Raw genomic sequence first — 16,451 nt, 5'->3', positions numbered from 1 at the left:
TCTTTCTAGCAGGAAAATCCTATCTTATAATTTATGTTATTATTATTATTTTTTTAAATGTTCATCAATATCTTCGGTCAAACTGGTCCTTAAAAGACGGGGGGTGGGGGGGGACAATAATAAGTGCGGAGGTGGGAGGTGCTACAGATGTGGAAGGTGGGCTTCTTACAGCACTGACAGCTGTGAGAGACAGAGATCTGTGAGAGCAGGAAATGATTTGACCTCTGCTCTGGGGGGCTGGCTCGCCCCAACAACGACTCCCACAGCTTTCAGAATCCAGGGTCACAACATGCGCACACGGAGGCCACCGGCCAAAGTGGAAAACATTCAAAATCATCTTTACATGATGACATTTGAGAAATAACTGTGCACATTTTTTAAAGGATGAATGCTTTTTTTTTCTTAATTTAAGAAGACAAATATGTGCAGAGGACTGTAACAATATCTTTGTCCACAATTCTTTGACTTTTTTTGGAATCATATTACAACCACCATCCTCAATGTAGTTTATTGGAGTTTGATGTGAAGGTTTGTTAAAAAAAACAAACAAAAAAAAAAACATCAGTGAAGAAACAGCAACAATAAGACCAAGGAACACAGCCAACGGGTCGGGGAGAACGTTTTGGAGGTCTCAAACTCACCAAGGCCAGACTTACACTGACTGGCGGGACGAGGAGGCCATCACTTGGAGAAGCAGCCAAGAAACTGCTCTGGAGGATCTGCTGAAACCTACAGCTCAGGTGTGAGAACAGAACAGGACAGCTATTAGCTGGGACTTTCATGTAAGACAAGTTGTATTTGGTTAGAAGACAACCATTGTTGGGCAAAGTTCATAAGAAGTCCTCCTTGGAGTTTGGTCAAAGTCAAATAGGGGAAAGAAAGTGCTCTAGTGAGCAGAAACCAGCAGAAAACCTCAAACACATTGAGGTGACAAAATGTGTTTTTTGAAGCTTTGGGGCTCCAATGTGGAAAAAAGGGAGCAGTTTCACCACTATGTCACACCAAGGTCAAAGGTCCAACCACGCATCTCATTGCTCAACATGAAATCAATCAAACTTACTGAAAAGCTATGAGTCTTCCTTTGAGCAAACACATCATCTGGGGACAGTGGGTGATTTCAAAACCCAGATTTCCAAACAGCATGTGGTGAATGCATTGTGTAGATTTATGATTTACACAGGTTTAGGTCCTCATTATATGACTTTATATGGGCGTACTTAAAGTGCTATCGCAATGGAGCAGCGATGATTGGAGGGTTTAATTCAATGCTTCTCCAACACTTTTAAGGGGTGCTTTGATCCAGCTCCATATTTGAAGTGTCTGTTGCCCTCAGGATTTATTTATACCAATGGTTCGAAGTCTGAAGCTCTGTTTGGTCCAGACTAACAAATCCACTTTCCAGTTTTTGCCAGGAAAATGGCTTTCTGTGTGCTGTCCTTCAGCTTCTGTCTGCGTAAGCAAACACAAACACAACCGGTCAACTACGACATGAAGGCTTCGGAAACAAGCCAGCATCAACAATGCCAATTGATTTGTTTTTTGTCCTGTAAAACCTCTCTGTTGCGCCGAGTCCACCCACACGCTCTCCTACGCAGGTCACGTCAGAACCATTTACTGATTTGTGAAATGTCTCTCATTGTTAATTCCGGCATTTTCTTTTCCTCCGGCAGGAATGATGCACATCTTTTTCTTGTTTGTTCTGTTTTACCTAAAGTTTAAAATCACCAAGTTTTGCGTGGCTGTAAGGATATGTTAGTTACATCTTGATCACAACTTTCATACAGGTCCGGTCTGTCACACTTTAAGCTGCAGAATGGGTGTACATAAAACACGATTCTTTAAAGATGGCTCTGGTCAAAAGGGACATGTTTTCTGAGCTCATAGACATGTCAGAAGCTGAAACTCCAATAAAAATTGATTATGTTTTAAATCATATTAAAATACATTGGTCTTTGTAGTTGTAATGAACAGAATGTAAAATGAACGTCAGAGAACAGCATGAAAAGATCATCTCATGACTTAAAATTTAAAACTAAGGGCCCAGGAGTCCCACAGGGCATCTGAACTCTAATTCCGATAAACAAAACATGTTCACAGTACCAGGAAATAAAATAAAATTAACCTAGGTTGTAATTTGGACTTCCTTGGTCTTTCACCTCTTTTTCTAAGTAAGATGTTGTTTATTCGGCCTTGATGAAGCAAGGCTCGTCCAGCTGTGTTTTGAACTTGTTCCTAACAGAGTACATGGAATGAGACAAAAGTCAATATTTGAAACATTTGCAGTTCTGACATTGTGTCCTGAGAGCAAAGTCTGGTTGAATCAGACCAAGACACACAAAGTCTACTTCAGGACGGCAGTAGACTAGTCATGCAGGATGGTGTCTTTGTTTGATGTTTATCTACAGCGTGTCTGTGTCAGGATTGGTACATGGTATGGTAATAGCCCACTGATTTCTCGAGAAAAAGATGTGGTCAGCACAGCACTGAATAACCCAAAGTCTTCAAGCATGACACAGACAGTCTTCCAAACTTCTTTCTTCTTCTCCCACTCCCACTCTTTCTCTTCTCCCACTCCAGCCCTCCTCATCCTCCTCCCCTTTCCGTCTCTCACCTCACTTACTCCAGCTCTGCCGCTTCCTGTTGAGTCACAGCTGGAGCCAGACTCTTTCCATGTTTTACAGTTTACTGCGCCTCTCTATTCTTTCCTATTCCACTTCCTCGTTCACGGGTGCCTCTCTCACACAGAGGAACTGTGACGTCGAGAAACCCTCGGGAGTGGAAATCGCTGCCTGGAAGCAGCCAGAAGGAAAGGAAAATCAGGTCAGAAGGGGTTGGTGTGGGGGGTGGGGGGGGAAGATGCATCTTCCTGGCAACGGGGACTGTTTCATGAAGCAAACTGGAAGATTATAGGATAAGCAGCTCCGCAGATAAATCACCACCTCATTCGTCACAACTTGTCATTAGCCTTTTTCATCAATGGGAAAAAATGTTGCTTTAGGCAAAAAAGAAAAAAAAGCAGTGAAAAAAGCAGCAATAATCCAAAAAGCCTGTTCACTGAATTGGAAGACCTTCACTTTCTGCTTGTGTATATTGGAAGATGTTTCAAAGTAGGAGGAAGTGATGATGTAGTGGGGTTAGAGCTCGTGTTAAACATATTAATGGCCTTGCCTGTGTGTGAAGGAGGGCTGAGGGAGGGCAGGGCGCAGGGAAACGAAAAGGCTTGGAGGTGGATGGGTTGAGTCACTGAAAAACGCAGCTGCTGACTCAGTTTGCAAACTTGTCTCCTGGACAATATCTTTACCGTGTTTGTGTGTAACCTGTTAGCAATGGAAGGGGATTCTTCCAACCAGATCAGTAAAAACCTCAGCGAGAGAGAGAGAGAAAAAATCTCAAATATGAGTCAGAAATGTGGTCTTTTTCTTGGCTTACTCTGAGATTTCTCAAAATTTCCATCAAATCACAGTAAATGGAAAAGTAATTCTCTGCTTGAAGGCGTGTCTGTTCACATCACTCCCGTAATCCCATTCTGGCAGCAGGTCAAAGTTTTTTTCTGATTCAACCATTTCGTCACATTCTCTACACACCCTTCTTTCCAAAGTAATCGTATAACTTGGACAATACAATCTTCAACACATTATGATCCCTCCATGAATATAGAGTGCGGGATACAATATGGCGTTAGTCATCCTGCTTGTGTTGCAAAGGTCCAGGAAGGCTGCTGTTGACATTACGATGTTCACAGGGCAATTAAGGACACCTCCCTCCATAATGCAATGTCACGTCCTGATAACAATCTGGGAAGCTGTTCAATGTGATGTGCAAGAGTAACATATATCAGTAGTATGAATCACTCTAGGAGGTTTAAGGGTCTGCTTGCTCAATAGATTACACAGATTAAAAAATGAAACCGATGTAGACTTGGACCCACACCATCTGAGGTTCACTCAATTGAAATACCTTATTATCTTATATTATAATATTATGTTGATTACATGTATAAGGAATTTAGTCCATTTTGCTTCCTAAAAACATCTCAACTGGAGATGGACAATCATATTTATTCAATATGCCTTTTACACCAAAGAAAACTAACTAACCAACTAACTAACCAACTACCTACCTATCTACCTACCTATCTAACTAACTAACTAACTAACTAACTAACTAACTAACTAACTAACTAACTAACTAACTAACTAACTAACTAACTAACTAACTAACTAACCAACTAACTACAGTACATACATTTTCATTCATAGTTAAAATGAGGGAGCAAACAGGTATATTCTGGTTTAACTTGTTTTTCATTGGGTTCCACAAAAGCAATCAGAGAAAAGTTACTAACATATATTGGAAAGTCAGTCTGTTCAGGATTTAGCACTGCGCTAAATCCATTTAAATACTTTTTTAAAAAGTATTTAAACTTAATACTGTACATTGAGTAGACTAAGCTGGTTAAATTTTAACCAAATGTGACGAGTCAGCAGTTGACTTACATGCAGGCCCTGTATCCATCTGATTGCACTGACCTTAACTGAGGCTAGTGAGGTCTGCAGACCTTTACGTTTTTTTTTTGTTTGTTTTATTTTGCCTCCTGCATGAGTCTTTGGTGCTCTCTTGGAATAATTTGTGTTTGCCACTTCTGGGACAGTTCAATAGTGTCCTATGTTTCCTCAGTTTGTCAATGCTGTCCCTCACGGTGAGTCTTTAAAGCAGAAGAAGTGGTAACCTTCTACGATGACTCTGTTTCTCACCTGTTGTTGAATTTCTGTGGATCAGGGCTTAATTACCTACTTTGACCTACTTCATGTTCTTAGACAGGCTCTATTTAAGTGATTTATTGATTCTGCATAGTAATCGGACCTGTGTGGTAAGTTCAAATCAAAAGAATATTACTCACACAGGATTTGACTGGTCTGGACAGCTTACTTCCCTTAATAAATTAATTAAATCAGTGGTTTAACTTATTTTCCCTATGGAGATTATATCTTTGTCAAATATTAAATTTAGTATGACTGGAAGTTAGATTTTTTTTTTAAGGAATAAACTGGAGTGGGGCCTTTGAAAAATTAGATGCAGATTCCTTTGAAATGCAACACAATTACAATAAGTGACTTCCTTTCTGGAGTTGCTGACTGGGCCATGTTTTCAGATTGTGGAATGTCAAAGGAAAATGACAGGACAAAGGAGTGGTGGAGGGACCACGAAGCACAGCTGGGAATCTGCAGGATATTACTCAATCCCACATGTCACATAGAAAACTACACACGGTTAGTGTATTAAAAATTCACTTTAGAATCAGGTTTTTAATGCTTTCCTTACCACGAGAAACTTTGTGCAATTTTTGTGTGTCTTGTTTTTAATGCCTTTCAATTGTTAGTAAAGGTATGATTTACAACTAGGAACAAGTATCTGTGGATCAGCTGATTACAGCCATTTAGATATTACATTTTACATGTAAAACTTTTGCTGAAATTATTTATNTATATATAAAAGGTTTGGCAGTGATATAAAAAGAAGAGTCAGAACAATTCCTACATTAAGTTGAACTAAATCCCTGCCCAGAGGTTTAATCTGAGAAGCTGGAGATTCTGGGAAATGTGCCAAATTTCTGTGCTGGATGTGAACAGATTATGTGTTATAATTTAGTTTGAGAATTTAAGTGATACTTTTTAAAACTGACATCTCACCATCTCATGGACAAGAGAGTACCTTACAAACGTATTAATACATTTCCAGTGCTTTGATTTTTTTTTTAATAGTGTGAACCAAGTACAGTTGCCTCGACCAGCTTAGCGCATCTAAAAACAAACATTTCTGCCTTTCTTTGCAAAATAAATTACAACTGAACTCAGAGTGTCTGTAAAGAACTACTTTCATTTTGGTATAAATTCCTGATTGAATCTTGAGCTGAACTTTGATTGGGTCATTGGAGCACATCAATATTTTTTCATTGAAACCATCCCATTCTTCCCCTGGCTGTATGATCATAATCTCAAGTCTTTGCGGCCTTTAAACACATTTTGTTGCCAGGATTGTATTTAGCTTTATCCATCTTCATATCAACTTTGACCCTCTTCACCCCTCCTTACTGTAGAAAGGTGTCACCACAGCATATGGGGAAAAAAGGCCAAAAGTCATGAAAACTTTAGCAGACACTGTACATTAAAGGTACTGAATACGTAGAACAGAATACTGGGTGGAAAACAGGTACACCCTTGTGATTTAATCCTACAGTACAGTGGTTGACTTAATAAAAAGAAATAAGATATGAATCAGAAACCCATTTACAGAGAACAGAAGGTCATTATCCCTTCTGTTCTCTGAGCAGATAGGTGTGTTGACTATCTGCTGCATTAAAGCAGTTTGACTGCATTTCTATCTCTCTCCTGTTTCATACATCAGTGTTATTGCTCGTCTGGGTCATGTGATGAATGTAAATTTTTTTTAGAGGTTCTAGTAATCACAACACCACTTTTTCGTGGTCAAATTTAGCAAACCACTGTCAACACATTTAATTTCAACTCGTCAATTTCAGAGATGTAAAGTACACTAGTGACACCTAGTGGTTGGAGTGTAAGCATTACAGATTATTCAGCAAACATTGATTAGACTGGGTGAGAATTAAGAAATGCAAAGTTCAGGGCCAAGTCAAAGCCCAGATCTTGATCTGATTGTGATGCTGTGGTTGGAAAAGAATTTCCTCAGACTGAGGCATAGACTGGTACCAGACATGTTGAACCAAAGTTAATTCTGCCGAAGAGCATATTAGAGGATAGGGTGTCCTAACTACATCAGTAAGAATTACCTTTTTAAAAAAAAAAAAAAAAAAATGGAGAAACTAAAAAAAAGAGAGTACAAACTGAAGACCAAATTAAATGAGACTAGACCCTTTGTGGAAAATAGGGATGTATGGGTGTAAAAATGAAACAATTCAAATTTAAACCCTGCAGAAACAGTTTACACCCTTTGTTAAAATAATCTAATTTCACCCACACAACTTAGATGCAACACCTGAATCAATTTCATTTAGCCGTAGTGTATCTATTGTTTTTAATTCTCTTTAAACTGCAATGTAATTTTATCAATTAATCAAAGAAGACCAGAATCTTAAGATTATTAACCAAGATAACCCAAAAAACAAGCAGGAAAAAAAAAGTTTTATATCGTTGTAAACAGTGACTTGTTCCAAAAGCTTCTGTATAACATGAATACAATTATGAACCAAGAAAATCACTCAGTTTCCAGAACATTCTTACAGAGGCTGGGAAAATCTGAAATTTTATTGTGTAAAGTGCACAGACATCCCTGCCCTGAAATCTGATCATTTCAGAAAACAGCAATTAAAAAATCATAACAAAACGAGATAATTACTTCCTCAGTCACATAAAGCTTCCATTAGTTGTGTGTTCATTTTAGAGTACCACAAAAAGCTCCTCAAAGTGAGAAATACACTGATACAGACATCTAAAAGAAACATTGCAAAACTAATTAGTAAAATAGTAATCATAACACCAACATCATAATGCCATTTATGACAGTACAGCCTATTTCAATCAATAGAAATTATTCTAGTTACACATGATTTGGATCCTTTTCACTTTAAATTCTTTTAGTAATTTGTAACAGTTCTATTTAAAAGAACTTGAACAGTGACCTACTGCCGTTTCACTGTCCGGCGCTGTCTCCACAGTACACCACCCTGCCCTCCACCCTCGATCGCTCCGCTTCAAACACAAGTAAGTGGCTGATCAGAGTCTCCTCGGGGCCGGATCGAATCATGGATGGATCGTTGTTCTGCAAACACAAACAAATATCAAAACGCTAGCGACAAAGTTTGTATAAATTTGCATCCACAGAAACACAAGCCCCTTCTAAAAGCTGAGATTTTTATTGAAGAGGAATTTTTATTTTTATTTTTTAAATGAGAGCGATGCTCACAGCCACTGCGGATATAAAAGCGTTCATGAGGTGGTAGTCTGCTCCCCCGTGCCCACCCATGCCGTAGTGTTTGAGCGCTTCGCTGCTCGCCGTGTGCTTTGTGGTTCTCTGGGTCAGGAAGTCAAACACGCATATTTCCTTGCTGTCATAAGACATCTCACCCTGGAAGGACACAGTTTATCAGACAGCAAGAAAAAAAAAAACACACCTTAATTTCAAGACTAACTTGCAAGTAGACTAAACGTCACTTTAGTTACAATAGTTAGGTAGTTTTTTTTTTTGTTATGTTAATTTTTTGGGGGCATTTTTTGTGATAACCCAACACAAAAGAATGCATAGTGTCCAAAGCTTTTGACAACACAACCGATTGCCATCATTACCTGAATAGCAAACTGTGTGTAATCTCATCTCGGTATAAATCCAACAGTTTAGTAACGGCTCTTGAGGTCTGTTAGAGATCATTAATGAATGAACAGCAGCAAGAAGACCGACCAAGAAGCACAATGGACCGATCAGGGAGAAAGTCGACAACAAATTTTCTGAATTACAAACCAATAGCTATTGATACAGTTCATTTCTTTCAAGGGTGCGGCTGACATTTAGGAAAAATGACATACTCATAAGGAGGACTATGATCTTACTTTGCTGCCATATATAGTTGTTTTTCGTTGGCAGATGTCCTCGGTGAAAGCCACCATAGAGAATGCAGCCGTCAAGCCCCCTTCGAACTCCATGTTTACTACCTGCAAGGATATCACATATAAACATAAAAAAATAAATACATAAATGAATTTGAGAAAACACCAGGAGCAGTGTTAATCGGAATAAGATTACTGTTGCCAGTGACAACAGTTCAGTTCCCATAAAATAATTTTAGCTGAACTACTTTTGGTTCTCAACGAACAGAGGGAACTGTATTTGTTGTAAAGGAGGAATACTTATTTTGCAAGAATAATCATCCAACTTGTTTCAGTCATTTGAGGAGACATTACACTACTACTTAAAATGGGTTGTGGTTTTATTTGGTTATCGACTTGGTCAAAATTATGCATCAAAGCTTTCACTTAGTCTTGGTTTTAGCAGAAAAATTGGTGTCTTGAAAGGCTGGACAAAAAAACCCTCTGGATTCTGGAAACCGTCTGGCATGACTGACTTTTCCCAATAGAAATACAGTGATATGTTGCACAATATTCAATCCTCTCTCTCCCTTAACCAAAAGTAAGAGATAATAGATGGATGGACTCAAGTTATCTAACTTTTTTTTTCTACAATTTTTGAGGTCTCAAAATGTAGGACACTTTAGACACTGGAGTTTGGTAACAAAATATTTTAGATAGGTGAGACTGAGAAAGTAATGTACAATGTTAGATGGAAATAATGAGTTTCCCCAACCTGGTTGCTGCAAACATCATTGTCACACTCATAGACGCATCGGCCGTATGGTCCACTCCTCAGTGCCTCGGTTACTGACTCGATGTCAGGGAGTGAGTTTGGGCAGATGACTGACACCGGCCAGCCAGTGTGACCCTAGCACAAATACATACACATGTACACTGTTTTTAAAATATGCACAGAGAGTGAACAATTCCTTACTGCAATAATAAAGTAAGCTATTTGTGAATTATGTTTACCCGTTTCACTCTGTCCATGTAGATTTTGCATGCCGAGTACGGACAGGTTCCTTCTACTGAACAATCGACGCAGCGATCTCCAGCACCTGTTGGCTGATGAAAAAAATGATTGAGCTAAGATTAATTTTACTCTATTATTTACAGAATGCAGCAGCTGCAATGCCAAAGAAACAGTTCTTTTCATTTTAAACAGGAAGGATTCAGGGACAGAACTCAAAACGTTTACTTAACATCAAGAACAGAGTAAAGGGAGAAAACGTATAAAGAACCAGATGAACTAATCAGGAAAAAGAAAGTACACGCCATAAGCATGGAACACAAACAAGTCTGCAGAGATGGGATATACAAATCATCATTAACATTTTAGAAAAACAGATTACAAGTGCACCAATTTTAAAAGCTTGGCAGGGTTTGTTGCTTTCTACATAAACAGCTTTTAGAGAGACAACACAACAAACATAAAGATATAAACCGAGCACAATTACTGATAGCGTGGACACACCTTACTTTCTTTCCGGAAGTGACTAACAGATCCAAAAGATGTGACTTTTACGCACCTGCCAAGGACAAAAGGTATTGATTTATCTTCAAGATATGAAGCCCCCAAACCTAAAGTGGTGTAAATAGTGACAAGATAACTTGAAATGTAGCATCTAATATATTGCAGAATGTCAGTATATTGATTAACTTACTAGAGGACCAAAAGTGTGTTAATGTTCTAAGCAACAAACAACCCTGGTTTATCACTGACGGCTGGTTTTTGTCTACCTGCGGGCTCCAGCCCAGTGGTGAATCAGGTCAATGTCATGGCACGATTTAGCCAGCAGAGCAAACGAGCTCTCTGCTTCATTCCGCCAGCTCCCTCGAACAAATGAGTGGGCAAAGTGATAAAACCCAACCTAGAATGAGAGTTTTTGAATAAACGAATCATCTATGACACATTGATACAGATGACGCTTTAGTGCCACTTGCAAAGCAGAGATTTAAATTACTTATGTTAAAATCAAAAGAAGCCAACGAGTTCAAAAGGTTTTGCAAATTTCACGTTGATCTTTACCCGTCATGCAATTAGGTGACTCCTGACTTATTCGCAAATGTTCCTACAGAGCACATAAGTAACGGTGTGTAAATGCGGTTGTGTGGGATTGGGAATATTTCTCCAGTGTCTGCATTCTTACTGGTTCAAAGTGCTGTATATGGATCACGTCCCCAACCACTCCGGCATCTATGAGCTCCTAGAAATAAATCAAAATCTTTAAAAAACTACTTTAAAACTTTTACAAAAATGTATTATTATTCAACAAAGCTAGACAGAAGAAGAAACAAGAAGAACTACAAATGAATGAATGTGCTAAAGTTCAGACATTTTAATTACAAAACTACCTTGATCTTATGAATGAGTGGATCGTATCGGAGGACGTGACCCACAGACAGCATCACACCGGCCTGAGTGCAAGCCTCCACTATGGCTCTGCAGTCCTCTGCTGTCGTCTAGAGGTTTACAAGGAGAGCAAAAGTTAAAATGTAGGGGAAAAAATAAGTGGCAATTTTATTTTAAAATGAAAATTCTAAACTTATAAACACATCCACAGTGAATGAATATTTATTTTAGGGCTATGAAGAAGACATTTTTATTTATTGCTGTCGTTAATAAACACTTACTGCCATTGGTTTTTCCAGAAGAATGTGGTAGCCTTTCTTTGCAAAGGCAACAGCAGGATCCTATGAAACACAAACTTGTTAACAAAACCTCGCCGTGGATGGCAGAGAAATTTTCCAAATAAACACACCTATGGCATGCACACCTTATGAATGCGATCTGGAGTGCAAATTAGCACTGCGTCTGCAAACTTCTCTCGTTCAACTATGTTTTTCCAGTCTATTAAAAAAAAGAAAAAAGGAACAAATTTCATTATCATAAAAAGAAAATCCGTTAAATTTAGATTTGTTAAATACTCACCTCCAGACACGTTTTTATCCTCAATTTTGTGTTGCTGTTGCATTTTGGTGCGGGCAAACTTTCTCGGATCAGCAACAGCTACAACCTAAACGTTTCATTGTAGAACAGAGAAGAATGATGCTTTACTAGGTTTCAAATCAGGAAGTATTTCAAATATATTTCCAGTTGTGTGTGTGTGTGTGTGTGTGTATACATATATATATATATATATATATATTTTTTTTTTTTTTCCTTATCTGAGTTTTGCCCCCCAAAACCCTGGACACTAACCGGACAGTTTAAATACTCTTTATTACAGTTTGTTTAATGTTCACTACATTACTTATTATATCAATACTACGTTTATCTGAAGAGCTGTGTTTCTCACTGTGTTTTGTTTTTACTACATTTTTAGATTTCTATGTAAATTGCTGTTGGACTATTTTAATTCTGTGCATGTCTATATGAGTTTGGACAATAAAATGAAATAAAATAACCCCCCCCGCCCCCTTTTTTGCTACAAGTAGAAAATCAAACAGCAGAAGCCAGTAGTTATCAATAAACATTTCTAAAATGTTTATACAGGAGCAGCTTTTGTTGTCAAGTTAATATTCAATCTTACTGTAACTACAAAGACACTCCCCCTCCCGCCCAGAAGTTTTTATTTTTTTATTCCTTTATTATTAAACATTAATAATAAACAATGAGTCAACAAGGGGCTCTCTGAGTCCTGACCTTCATGCGTTTAGGATGAATGAAAGCAAACTGGCCGTAGATCTCTCCTCGACAACCAGCTCCCACCACGATCACATGGACAGGTGAAGACATACTGGACACCTGTGAACTTTCACACACAGCAAAGCTTGCAAATACGTCTACCCTTATGGATCAGTATCATTTGTACGCCACATAATCAGATACAGCGGCGAGGGCGGCTCGCAGTGTGTGCCTGTTGTTTCATGAAACAAACTTCCGCACAGTCTTACCGTGAACTACACGAATGAAGTTAGTGAGTCTGATTACAAAGAGATACAACTGTGTGTTAATTTACTGATGATTCCTTTACTGACCAAAAAAAATTGGTCAGTTGGTCAGCCCTCCAAGTCAGACTGGGGGGCACGTCCCACCGCCCAGTCTGACTTGCCTTTCATCATTAAACTAGCTAGCTTAAGCGCCGGCAGTATGAAAATGAACGGATATAATGACCAACGAACCAAATCTTTACAAAGGCACTATTACTGCTAACTACATTACTGTTCAGCTTGGTTGTCATTTGTAGGAAAATGTAAAAAAATAAATAAATAAACTTTGGTGGCAAATGCAGGTGGAGGTGAGGCATATTCGCAAACTATTAAATGACACACTACATTTTCTGGTATATTGTTAATTTAACACAGAGTTGGTCTTTCTACCTGTTTTGTCCCATAAAAGTTTCAGGTCCTGTTAGATTTCTTCTGCGTTGGTCCACATTTGCCAACAAAAAAGGACACAACTATGAAAATATAAGGACAAAACACTCCTACTGCTTCCTGACGTTAGTTTCCTGACGCCACCTACTTTGTCCACGACATTTGTCTGCTGCATTCACTGTACAAGAGTATAATATGCAATAATGAAGTTTCTGTTTTTTTGGTCGTAGATGTACAAAATCTATTGAATCATGGTCAAAAATTGAACTTTTTAATGTCAAGACAGTATTTGTAATTTATAAATATATGTATATGTTATTTTGTATAACAAAAACAAATAGATTAAGTGGAAGAGGCCAAGATTTCTACAACTACAAACGCAACCTCTAGAAAGCTTCGGCTAAATTCGGCAAAAACTCGAGTTTCCCCGGCAAATGCTAACTGGGTGGTCACGTGACAGAACTGTAGCATGACCTCAGCTTTCGGATAGACGGCAGCAGCAGATAAATCTATTTAAGAGCTGGATTATGTTATTTTGATTTTGTCAAATATTTTTTCTTCAGTTCTCATACTTTAATAAAGAACTAGGGTTGCAACTAAATAGAACAGAGTTGTTTTTTTTCTGTTTTTATACACCTTCCCGAGTTAGTTTACCGAGGGTTAGCAAGTTAGCTAAAATCGACATGAATATAGACAACGTAAATCAGTCTGTTACAACTGGAGTGCCAGCTACGACCTCTTCAACTTCAAGTAACTGCATCGCAAATGACAATGCAACGACGAACGTCAGCAGCATCCCTTCAGTGACGAGTAATGGTAGCGTTTTGTAACTTCGGCTAATGTTTATGTTGTCTGTGCTGTGCTCGGTTTGTTTATCAGTCTGGATGTATTTGTGAAGTCATTTAGCATTGTAGAAACGTGCGCACAATGTATTCCAACAACTTCTATATTGAACTATATAGTATAGTACTACTAAATTGCTAACAATCATACTTCAACTTTGTACATACCAAATATTACAAGTGTTGTTAGTTGCACCGGAACTGTGGAAGGTAGTTTTGCGGCATAAAATGTATTTGAATCCAAGTTAACCTAAATTTACGTTATTTGGCAAGTAAAAAACATTGATGGATGCTAACCCTAAAGTTGCATTCGACCCATATCTTGACCAAAGGGACGTTTTTCTGCGTCAAATAATTCGAAATCTAAAATGCTCAGAATATCAACTTGAAGTAGAATATGTCTAATTAAAGTAAGGTAACAATTTTAAATCACAAAGGGATAATGAATTATCTAAATGGAAACTAAGATTTGTATATTAACATTCTAGAAATATGGGATTTGTAAAAACTTTTTTTTATTTACTATTTTATGTACTTCACTTGGCTTGAAAATAAATTAATCAACGTATAGATTGGAGAAACTACACCATCCACACGGATCATTTTGAAACTTTTGTTTTCCTTCTAGTTTTTAAGATAAGAAACTTTACATACCATACTTCGAGTTTATTACAAATTGAATAAGGGTTTAATAATAGAGTCTTTTATAGAATCTGAGAGTCTAGACTATTCCCACCAAGGTTTGAGCTATCTAAGTATTGTGGTTTTATAGTCAGAAAGCCAAAGTATCATTTCTGATTTGACAAGTTCCAAAAAAAATTCACAAAATGTCTTTTAGTATCTGTCTTTAGTGTAGAAAGATTCAGTTCAGCTTTGACCTTTCTAGCTATTGTAGTTTTTAAACTGGACACTAGAGGAAAGGGGAAAAAGTTAAACAACAAAATGGCAAGTTTCAAAAATATTTATTTTTCCTATTTTTCCATTGATTTTCACGTTTCCTCTAGCTTCTTTAGCAAAAATAAAACTGAAATATTTTTTTTCAACTTTCTAACTTCCAGCTGGAGCTTCAGCTGCTGTGGCGACGCCGTCCGCAGACTCATCGGTCTCTAACGGGGTTTACCTTCCAAGCGGAATCACTAATGGAGACATAAGGCCTGCCGTCTCCACCACACCTCTGGCGGATTTCCTCATGCAGCTGGAGGATTACACTCCCACGGTAAAGACGGTCGACTTTTGTCGAGAACACACATCCTCTTAAAAGATTTGTGGGCTGATCATTGCCGAGTAGCAGCATGCAGTAATGGTTATTCATTCACAATCCCATCTGAGAAGATGCACCCTGTGATCCTTGTCATGTTTTTTTTACATAAGTTGAATTAATTCAGGGCTTGTGTAAATGCATTTGCTAAATTATTGTTTGTACATTTGGTTTTAGATTCCTGATGCAGTTACAGGATACTACCTCAACAGGGCAGGCTTTGAGGCTTCTGATCCGAGAATGTGAGTATAATACACTGGGATTACCTACAGGAATTTGGCTGCATCTGTTGTCACTCAGCTCTCAGTCTAAGGCCTGAGCACCATTATAAAAAAACAATTACTGCTGTTGTCAGCAGTACATTTGCTTGCTAAAGAAGTTGTATAAGGTTCTTTGACACCACTCCTGTGAGGTTTTTAAACAATTGAAGTCAATGATTAGTGAAAAAAAACAACAAAAAAGCTGTTGTCAGCACAAAAGCGACAACAAAAAACCCCGTAATGATTTTCTTTGATATCTTTGCAGAATCCGCCTGATCTCCCTTGCTTCTCAGAAGTTTATCTCAGACATTGCCAACGATGCACTGCAGTATTGCAAAATGAAGGGAACTGCTTCCGGAAGCTCCCGGAGTAAGACGAAGGTGAGGCTCGAAGTAGCACTTTGAAACTCACGTTTTTCAGTGATACTGATGGAGGATGTTGATGGCTGTTTTGTGACTCCTTTTTTCCTCCTTTTCTGTCCTGTAGGATAAAAAGTACACACTGACAATGGAGGACCTGACACTTGCCCTCTCTGAATATGGCGTAAATGTCAAGAAACCTTATTACTTCACATAAAACTCATTACATAAACCTTTTTGATTGTTGGTAGCAATGGGTGTTCTGCTAGCCTCCTAGAATCTTCTGCCAGCTTTATTGACAAATGTCTCTCGACCATGGTTTGGTACAGCTTTGTAAAATCTTAAGCTTGTCAGTTTTTGTGAAGCTTTAGTTAAAGTGTAGAATTTTGTTTTATGATGAAAATAAAAATATTTCCAAAAAAAAAATAAAAGGTTTTTTTTGAATGGTGAAACTGTTTTCGAAGATCATATTTTGTGACATTGCCTACTGAGTGGTTGATTAGTGTTCATCTTCAACCAAATATGCATTTTGATGTAAACAGAGCAAAAGTTAAAAGCTTTGATGTTGACAATACATTTAGTGCTTCCTTATGTTATGATCATGTTTGTTTTTATCTAGCATCAGATGAAAATACATGTGTAAGAAGTTATCCTGAACAACCTCCTTTCTTGTGTGAAACTGCACTTATGAGGGAATATGTCCACTGCATCTGGTTTTCTTTTTAGAGATTTGTTTTCTGCTCTACACAAAAGTATAAGCCAATTTTTTCAGGTCATGTAAATACTATTGAATATTATGAAATGTAATTAAT

The 16,451-nt window shown here is 38.0% G+C and overlaps 2 protein-coding genes across 4 annotated transcripts; one reads left to right on the top strand and one right to left on the bottom strand.

Moving 5' to 3' along the window:
* Positions 1 to 7,255: 7,255 nt before the first annotated feature.
* LOC103467265 (putative oxidoreductase YteT) lies at positions 7,256 to 13,076 on the bottom strand. 2 transcript variants are annotated; one of them, XM_008413483.2, is made up of 14 exons: positions 12,924 to 13,076; positions 12,247 to 12,355; positions 11,533 to 11,617; positions 11,378 to 11,451; positions 11,235 to 11,294; positions 10,956 to 11,063; positions 10,751 to 10,807; positions 10,341 to 10,471; positions 10,075 to 10,129; positions 9,573 to 9,665; positions 9,334 to 9,468; positions 8,583 to 8,684; positions 7,942 to 8,103; positions 7,256 to 7,797 (listed from the first exon to the last, which is right to left on the bottom strand). In XM_008413483.2, exons 1-14 carry the CDS (start codon positions 12,935 to 12,937, stop codon positions 7,669 to 7,671), a joined length of 1,314 nt encoding a protein of 437 aa, XP_008411705.1. In that variant the 5' UTR covers positions 12,938 to 13,076; the 3' UTR covers positions 7,256 to 7,668. The 2 variants fall into 2 exon arrangements, with proteins under 2 accessions (XP_008411705.1, XP_008411706.1); XM_008413484.2 differs by having other exon boundaries at positions 12,247 to 12,348.
* Positions 13,077 to 13,355: 279 nt separating this feature from the next.
* On the top strand, positions 13,356 to 16,230 carry taf10 (TAF10 RNA polymerase II, TATA box binding protein (TBP)-associated factor). Of its 2 annotated transcripts, none has more exons than XM_008413491.2 (5): positions 13,356 to 13,730; positions 14,821 to 14,978; positions 15,198 to 15,262; positions 15,546 to 15,660; positions 15,767 to 16,230. In XM_008413491.2, the coding sequence occupies exons 1-5, from the start codon at positions 13,604 to 13,606 to the stop codon at positions 15,854 to 15,856; spliced, it is 555 nt and encodes a 184-aa protein (XP_008411713.1). In that variant the 5' UTR covers positions 13,356 to 13,603; the 3' UTR covers positions 15,857 to 16,230. The 2 variants fall into 2 exon arrangements, with proteins under 2 accessions (XP_008411713.1, XP_008411712.1); XM_008413490.2 differs by having other exon boundaries at positions 13,356 to 13,736.
* The last annotated feature ends 221 nt before the right edge of the window (positions 16,231 to 16,451 follow it).

Source organism: Poecilia reticulata, linkage group LG7 (genome assembly GCF_000633615.1).
Source record: "Poecilia reticulata strain Guanapo linkage group LG7, Guppy_female_1.0+MT, whole genome shotgun sequence".
Classification (NCBI taxonomy): domain Eukaryota; kingdom Metazoa; phylum Chordata; class Actinopteri; order Cyprinodontiformes; family Poeciliidae; genus Poecilia; species Poecilia reticulata.
This window is presented reverse-complemented; position numbering and strand designations above follow the sequence as displayed.

Excerpts from the sequence above, each read along its gene's own strand:
- taf10 (XM_008413490.2), top strand. The coding sequence starts at position 13,604 with ATGAATATAGACAACGTAAATCAGTCTGTTACAACTGGAGTGCCAGCT. Across the intron at positions 15,263-15,545 it reads GAGGCTTCTGATCCGAGAAT|AATCCGCCTGATCTCCCTTG; the intron begins GTGAGTATAATA and ends ATATCTTTGCAG. Across the intron at positions 15,661-15,766 it reads GCTCCCGGAGTAAGACGAAG|GATAAAAAGTACACACTGAC; the intron begins GTGAGGCTCGAA and ends TCTGTCCTGTAG.
- LOC103467265 (XM_008413483.2), bottom strand. Across the intron at positions 10,130-10,340 it reads CACTGGGCTGGAGCCCGCAG|GTGCGTAAAAGTCACATCTT; the intron begins GTAGACAAAAAC and ends TGTCCTTGGCAG. Across the intron at positions 9,666-10,074 it reads ACTTCCGGAAAGAAAGTAAG|CCAACAGGTGCTGGAGATCG; the intron begins GTGTGTCCACGC and ends TTTTTTCATCAG.